Source organism: Porites lutea, chromosome 7 (assembly GCF_958299795.1).
Source record: "Porites lutea chromosome 7, jaPorLute2.1, whole genome shotgun sequence".
Classification (NCBI taxonomy): Eukaryota; Metazoa; Cnidaria; class Anthozoa; order Scleractinia; family Poritidae; genus Porites; species Porites lutea.
The window spans coordinates 28,701,218-28,709,433 of record NC_133207.1 but is presented as its reverse complement, the minus strand read 5'-3'; the positions used below and the strand labels follow the sequence as shown (position 1 = coordinate 28,709,433).

Here is an 8,216-nt window from a genome sequence, read left to right as displayed (position 1 = left end):
ACAACTGCCCCCGCTCTATATGTAGCTCTTTGAAATACTACCGATTCATAATGACGATTTTCACACAAATTGCATACAATAGCAGAACTCGGTAACAGATGTTTCTGTTGTTTTCTGTCCGCCATGTTGGAGCTCATTCGGATGAGCTACAGCATGGCGTCTCCATACAAAGCTCTATAAATTTGGGTAAAACATTTCCTCGGATATCTCGTATACGAGTTATTCCTTCGACCCAAATCTTGGCGAGGGTCTTTGTGTATTTACCTTCTTTTATTTCCCAGATTCTGGACTTTATCTGTCGAATGGTTCTGATTTTTATTTTGATCTATTTTGGATGGCGTGACACTGAAAACCAGCAATAGGTTATTCTAAACCATAAGAAAAGATTTAATTAGAAGTTGAATTTTTCGCTATTTCTCTTTCACTTTGCCGGAAACTAAGCCTTAGAAATTGAAAGGACGTTTGATCAATTCACACTTGCGCATTCTAGTCTTATTCGCCCCCAGGGATTTCGCCCAGAAGGCGAAATCCCGAGGAGGCACTCTAGTAACTCGCGCCGTTAAGGAAAGTACTTTCAGTTGAAATATACAGCCACTCGTGTCTAGCGAACTCTCCAAGTGTTTATATATACACAGTTATATACGCACGTTATAACTTCATCTGCGCTTAACGAGTGTCTTTTGGTCCATAACTTTTCAAAACAACTGCTCCACAGAATGTCACTGATAACACGTAACGCAAAAGAGTATCGAAGTATGACTGCACAATAAATGTCACAAAATCTACTAAAGCGGTCCCCTCGGGATTTTCTGTCTTTACGTCATCCTAACCATTTCGTACTTGCGGGGGGCAAACAATAGAAACGTCATCATTACCTACCGATTCCTCTCGGCCCCTGTGATTTTTTCTGGCATACTGACTGTATATTTCAACTGTAAGTACTTTCGTTAATATACGCTCGAGTTACTATAGTAAGAGTGCCTCCTCGGGATTTCGCCTTCCGGGCGAAATCCCTGCGGGGCCAATAACTAATTAGATGCCAGTGCTATTTCATTGACGTAAGTGTATCTTGATTTTGATGGTCGCGTAACAGGCCTTAGTATACTTTACGATAATTAAAATCACCGAGCCTATCCAGTGAATCCAGAACTCGATTGTTCTGCACGACTTCATCACCACACCAACCGCTGCAATGTCCTGAAAAGCGTGACAAATTATAGTGTATTGCTCAAAACCAACCATCAATCATACGCAACATTATACAACATTTAAAAAGTCAGTTTTACATTACCGCAACCCCTATATGATTCAGTTTCCACCAATTAAATCTCTCTTGCACCAAGAATCTCTTTAAATCTAACTGTTAGACAAAATTTAACGCATTCGTAACAAACCGTAGGCAGACGAGTGTGATGGTGAGGGTTCTTGCGTTCAAAATCTGCATCCACAGCCGCCAGTTCATCTTCCTTCTCAATCTGGGAATCTTCTTCAATCACTTAAGTGTCAAAGGAATCGGAGAACGGCAGGAAGATAAGTACCATCTGCAGAGCTTCCTATGACTACAGTACCAACAAGCTATTCTTCCAACAAGGCGACTATTTTTGCAATGTGCTCGGCGATTTTCGAGAACTTCTCAATGACGTCGTCATAAAATTGCAAAGCGATTTTCATTTCTTCGACGTTCAAAGATTTCGAGAATGAGTTATCTTGGCTTAGATCTTCACTTTGAAGACTTAGTGCCTTCATATCATCCATAAGAGAGATAATCATAGCAGTGGCAGTGCTTAACCCTAATCAGAAAAGGCAGTGCTCAACCCTAATCAGTAAAGGCAGTGCTTAACCCTAATCAGTAAAGGCAGTGCTTAACCCTAATCAGTAAAGACAGTGCTTAACCCTAATCAGTAAAGACAGTGCTTAACCCTATTCAGTAAAGACAGTGCTCAACCCTAATCAGTAAAGACAGTGCTTAACCCTAATCAGTAAAGACAGTGCTTAACCCTAATCAGTAAAGACAGTGCTTAACCCTAATCAGTAAAGACAGTGCTTAACCCTATTCAGTAAAGACAGTGCTCAACCCTAATCAGTAAAGACAGTGCTTAACCCTAATCAGTAAAGACAGTGCTTAACCCTAATCAGTAAATGCAGTGCTTAACCCTAATCAGTAAAGACAGTGCTTAACCCTAATCAGTAAAGACAGTGCTTAACCCTAATCAGTAAATACAGTGCTTAACCCTAATCAGTAAAGACAGTGCTTAACCCTAATCAGTAAAGACAGTGCTTAACCCTAATCAGTAAAGGGAGTGCTTAACCCTAATCAGTAAAGACAGTGCTTAACCCTAATCAGTAAAGACAGTGCTCAACCCTAATCAGTAAAGACAGTGCTTAACCCTAATCAGTAAAGACAGTGCTTAACCCTAATCAGTAAAGACAGTGCTTAACCCTAATCAGTAAAGACAGTGCTTAACCCTATTCAGTAAAGACAGTGCTCAACCCTAATCAGTAAAGACAGTGCTTAACCCTAATCAGTAAAGACAGTGCTTAACCCTAATCAGTAAATGCAGTGCTTAACCCTAATCAGTAAAGACAGTGCTTAACCCTAATCAGTAAAGACAGTGCTTAACCCTAATCAGTAAAGACAGTGCTTAACCCTAATCAGTAAAGACAGTGCTTAACCCTAATCAGTAAAGACAGTGCTTAACCCTAATCAGTAAAAGTTAGTAAAGGCAGTGCTTAACCCTAATCCGGCAGTAAAGGCAGTGCTCAACCCTAATCAGTAAAGGCAGTGCTTAACCCTAATCAGTAAAAGTTAGTAAAGGCAGTGCTTAACCCTAATCCGGCAGTAAAGACAGTGCTCAACCCTAATCAGTAAAGGCAGTGCTTAGCCCTAATCAGTAAAGGCAGTGCTTAACCCTAATCAGTAAAGGCAGTGCTTAACCCTAATCAGTAAAGGCAGTGCTTAACCCTAATCAGTAAAAGTTAGTAAAGGCAGTGCTTAACCCTAATCCGGCAGTAAAGGCAGTGCTCAACCCTAATCAGTAAAGGCAGTGCTTAGCCCTAATCAGTAAAGGCAGTGCTTAACCCTAATCAGTAAAGGCAGTGCTTAACCCTAATCAGTAAAGGCAGTGCTTAACCCTAATCAGTAAAGGCAGTTCTCAACCCTAATCAGTAAATGCAGTGCTTAAATATAACCCTAAACTGTAAAGGCGGTGCTTAACCCTAATCAGTAAAGCCAATGCTTAACCCTAATCTGTAGTGCTTAACCACTTTCAGGAAAACTGCGTTGTGTAAATTTCATGAGGTGTTTGAAGGGGCTGCAATTTTAAATAGCAAAAACCGCGATGACTAACTAGCTGCGGGTTTTTATTAAATTAAAAATATTAAATATTAAAAATAATAGGATAAATTTGAGTGACAGAACAAAATTGCATTTTCTAACGTCAAGTTTCAATAGGCGCGATCATGGCGGGCGTAATGCGCACCAAGGCAACTAGTTGGAATCATATTTTGCTAAAATTAGCAAGTACCAGTATTTCTTTCAGGAAAAACTACAGAGGTTTACCTATAAATAGGTATAAAATTGAGCATAAGTGGGAGATTTTTATACTGAGACAGCCTCTTAAAACTATGGAATTTCAGACTGGGTTCGTCAGCATATAATACAAACAAACAAACAAGAACAACTAAGAGAAAATTTTCGGTCAACAGAATAAATATTTATCATTTTCTCTGCTTCAAATTGTTCACTGTAATTTGTATAGCGATAACTTAATTTACTTTTTAACCTTTAAATACATTAAATACCAACAATGGAATGTCTCTTTTAAAATATATGTACTCTAAAATATATAAATAAAGTTCATCTCAATATGAAATACAATAAAATACAAATAAATTAAATTAAATTTTCATTGTTCCGATAGAAAATATTCCTAAAAACGTATTCATGTCCATATATCTCCTTGAATTCCAGAGGACTCTACTGTTACTTTGATAAACAGTGTATCGTTTCGAATGTATCCACCGCGCCGTAGCTCCTGGTGAGAAATAAAAGTTGGACATCCAGATGCTATATTCATGTCCGATGTTGGCCTTTTAAAACTTGAACTTTGGGGATCGGGCCGAAATGCATCACAGGCGTCTCGGACTCTGTCTTGATCAAGCAGTTTAAAGTGCACTTTTTGAACGAACGGCCAGGGTAATAAGGCGTCGTATTCACCTCTCATCACAACAAAAAACATTGACAGGTGCGTTCCTTTACCCATCCCATCACCATTAGGGTAGAGACGCGCGCACACTTTGTAACCAAATCGTCCAACGTAGAAAGGGGGGCTATATATTGATGGAGTTTTACCAGAAACTGCTTCTTGAAATCTTCGGCTAAAATGGTCGATTTTCCAAAGGTAAACTCCATCATAAGAAGTAGCCTCCAGCATTCTAAACTGAAGATCCTGTTCAGATAGCTGAATTTCATGTAACGCTAGTTGGTGCTCAGTTCTGTCCAAGCGTTGCTCGCAGGAAAGATGGGAGGAGCCAGACAGGCTCTGGACCCCGAGGTCATTTCGGCCACGTGGAGAAACTCTCAAACTCTCCAACTCACTTTGTAAGCATTGAACTTTTCTTTCGTGTTCTCTTACAGAATGTAGAATCTCCTTCATTTGAGACGAAACAACACCTTCATCTTCTCCTTCTTTGACTGCTTCTAAATCATGATAGAGTTTCTCGAAGTCTTTTTGTTGATCACTTATCGATTTTTCTATCCTTGATATTTTGGTTTGCTGTGTTTGTACGTTGATTCTTGCAGCAACAAGTTCTTCCGTTTGGTTTTGAAGCTGACGTTCTAGAATGCTTTTCTCGTTAACCAGACCGGAAACTTGTTCCTCCAGTTCTTTCTGTTTGAGGCTGTACTGACGTGTGGAATGGTTCATCATATCCAGATGGTCGGCCATGCTATCCTTGATGTGCTGGTCAAGGTTTTCTTTTGTTCCCTTCGTTTAAGTAACAAAGTTCAAATTTAGTTTTTTTTGCGTATATTCGAACACAAAGAAATGATAAAAGAAAAATAAAGATATAGGATATAAGAACCGCGTAAGCGCAAGGATAACTAAGGCAAAATGGGCAAGCGTAGCCCCAATGGACCTTGGTAGAGTTTTGTATTTGTGACTTGGGGCAACTTTTACACCCGACTATCCACTATTAGTAAAATCCAACTAGAGGTCTATTATCAATGCTGCGTTCTGATTGGTTGAGCTACTACTAGGCTATATGTTATAGCCTACTAGTAGCGAAAAGCGCGCGCTTTTGGGCGGCAAAAAAGGATTAAAGTCTAGTTTTAACTAGCTAATTTTTTTTATCCTCGATATTTTTTACCAACTAGTTGGATTTTACTAAAACAATTATTCCTCTCGCCCTCATGGCCTCTGAGTCAATAGCCCATTCGGCCTTAGGCCTCATGGGCTTTTGACTCAGAGCCCATTCGGGCTCGAGGAATAATTGTTAATTATATCTGTGGTGGACGAGGTTACAGAGGTTATGACCGCCACAAGCCCATATTCATCCCTCCCATTACAAGGACCATTTTCTGCTACCAACACAACCAATAACTAATCGTTTGGACTAGGGTTTCGAAGAAGCAGAGCGCGTCCCAAAATTAACCGCACCCGTTTGCATCGAAGGTTGTATTTAATGACTGAGAGGGAATAGGAACGACATTACAAAGAAGAGCGAGCATTGGGAAACCGTTTTTAGATTAAGTATAAGCTTTTATTAACTTAAACTAGAGCAAAATGCCATCGCCAACAGGAAAGCAGTTTTCTCGACCTCATTATGCTTGCTGTAAAACACAAACCGAAAATAATACTTACTCTATAATGGCAACCTTGACAACTAAAAGGGCACAAATGTTCCGCCTTAGGACAAAGTGTAGTCACGTGTTCCTCCATCATGTCACGCGGTATGTTGTCTTGACCACATTTCAATTTGCATTCCATGGGAAATTTAAGACAGACTTCTCCATGATTCTGAAAGGAAAATAGCCGTGACGATTAAAAGTGTATTACAATGACGGACTGGCCGTAAAGTCCAGTTATGGATTTGCGCTATCATCATGCATAAGCCTATTTATCTATGGTAAGTATTTCGCATTTCCAATCAGTACCCGGGATCAGTATACTTAACTCCAACCTAACCTGCATCATTTATTCAGGTAATGGTACGTGATTTCGCCTAATCCTTTTGTTATAGACAGACTTTGTGGCGTGATTCAGAGGAGCCGCTACCAATTTAAGAAATATCGGAACTTGGGAAATAAGATGGCACTAGAAACCGCGGGAAACGTTGGTTAAAGAATAAATTGAAGTGCGACAGACGCGCATACAAAACACAGTGGGCCTTTGTTTTCTTCGCTGCTATCACCTTGTACCACCATGTGCCATTTGCTGATCTTCAAAGAAGTATTGAGATATTTTATGCACTGTTTATGAGGCCAGTTAGTTATAACATCAGTTAAACGCCCAAATACTTTTTTAGTAGGGTTTATAGTAAAGGTGAAGCTCATGTATTTCTTACCTCCATGTTGCTTTGGAGAACCTCCCCACCACAGTATGCACAGGCCACGGCTCTGTTGATACACTCCTTTGTTCTGTGTTGTTCAAGATGCCTTCTCTCCACTGACTCTCCACATGCTTGGCACTGCTCATCGCCATACTGACATATATCTTCATGTTTCTGCAAAAATGACAGGAGTCAGCTTGTAAGAGAAATCGAGAACAATAGCGAAAGCTTAGGTGTCTGCCCCGTTCATGGCGGAACGGATGGGCAGTTATTGACGTGTGAAGAATGACTGCCTGCGTCACTCCCGTCGTTAGCAGCGCGTCGGGCCTCAAGAAAGCTAGTGGGTGGCTGTTTAGGCAGTTTTTAAAATTTCTCTGGTCGGAGCACCGGCCGGTCAATACAACACCACGTAGCCTGTTCTATTCGTTCGGATAGTATAGCGCGGGAGAAAAATCCACGAAGAAAAAAAAAACGAGGGGAGGCTATAACTTAACTCGCTCCCCACTTACTATCTGAACGCCTGGAACAGGCTAAGCACCACGTCACACTCGTTCCAAAAAAACTGAAATAACAGACCTTAGGCATTGAAAAATGATCATTGTTTTGTTTTTTTTGCTTTTGTCAGTTGGAAAAAATGAACTTCTTGAAACGTGGGCCTTCATATTTCGGGAATTTAATATATCAGTTAAAGTATCTTTTTATCTTACTGAAATTAAGAAGCATTAAAAATTGTAACTTTGTGTGACCTCTGTAAAAAAAGGTTCGTCACTGCGTAGCTAGATTAAACATGCGTCAACGTCGTACCAAGTGATTGCTTTAATCCTACCTTTAAGTATCCCAATTCTCCTTTCCAATCGCAGCCAATGTCTCTATATCGACAAAAACATTGAAGATTATGAACTTCTCTCTCGCAGCATCTGTCCCGAAAGTATTGATCTCGTAGAATTTTTTCTCCGTCCAACGGGCATTTTGGAACATCAAGTCTGCAAAGCATAAGAGAACACAACCTGTGTTCAGAAAATGTCTAAAACAGCAAACCTTGGAGGCTGAGTTCTTTTTAAGGAAAAGGTCAGAAGAAAAATTGGGGGCTCTTGATTCTGTCTGAATTCTGACTGATATACTCTGCGACAACAATAAAATGGATGTGAATGTGATTGTAAGAGCTGTAGGCCGTGTCCCCTTTGTGTTCCAAAAGCATCACTGTTTCTGGAGGTTAAAACAAAGGACAAAGCAGCCTCTTGGAGAGAGAGGTGGTGGTTAAACGATTTTAAACAGTTTACCTTAAGAGCGCGTCTAGGCACTTTTTACAAAATCGATGTCCACAAGAGGTTTGCCAAGGCTCATTGAAAATATCCTTGCAGAAGGGACACGTAAGTCGTTCATCTGTATTACAGATAAATTTCACACGAGAAGCAGGCTCACCACTAACGTTTACGCACATTAGAGGTTTTCTTAAGAATGAATTTTGTGCACGATGTTTCTGTCGAAGTACTTATAGAATTAACCGTACGTGACAGTATGTGACGAAACGACGTGCAGCATTGCACAATCTGCATGCATGGTATTGAATGACTATATTTAGCAATCACAGTATAAAAAACATTAACTGTTGCGTAAATCATTACAAGGCAGAAGATGAAACAAACGAAAACCAACTTGCTAAATCA

At 40.1% G+C, this 8,216-nt stretch overlaps 1 protein-coding gene across 1 annotated transcript; it reads right to left on the bottom strand.

The window, feature by feature from the left end:
* Positions 1-3,339: 3,339 nt before the first annotated feature.
* LOC140944253 (TNF receptor-associated factor 3-like) lies at positions 3,340-8,039 on the bottom strand. Its single transcript, XM_073393386.1, has 5 exons — positions 7,830-8,039; positions 7,376-7,532; positions 6,565-6,723; positions 5,862-6,017; positions 3,340-4,985 (listed from the first exon to the last, which is right to left on the bottom strand). The coding sequence occupies exons 1-5, from the start codon at positions 7,988-7,990 to the stop codon at positions 3,942-3,944; spliced, it is 1,677 nt and encodes a 558-aa protein (XP_073249487.1). The 5' UTR covers positions 7,991-8,039; the 3' UTR covers positions 3,340-3,941.
* Between the last annotated feature and the right edge of the window lie 177 nt (positions 8,040-8,216).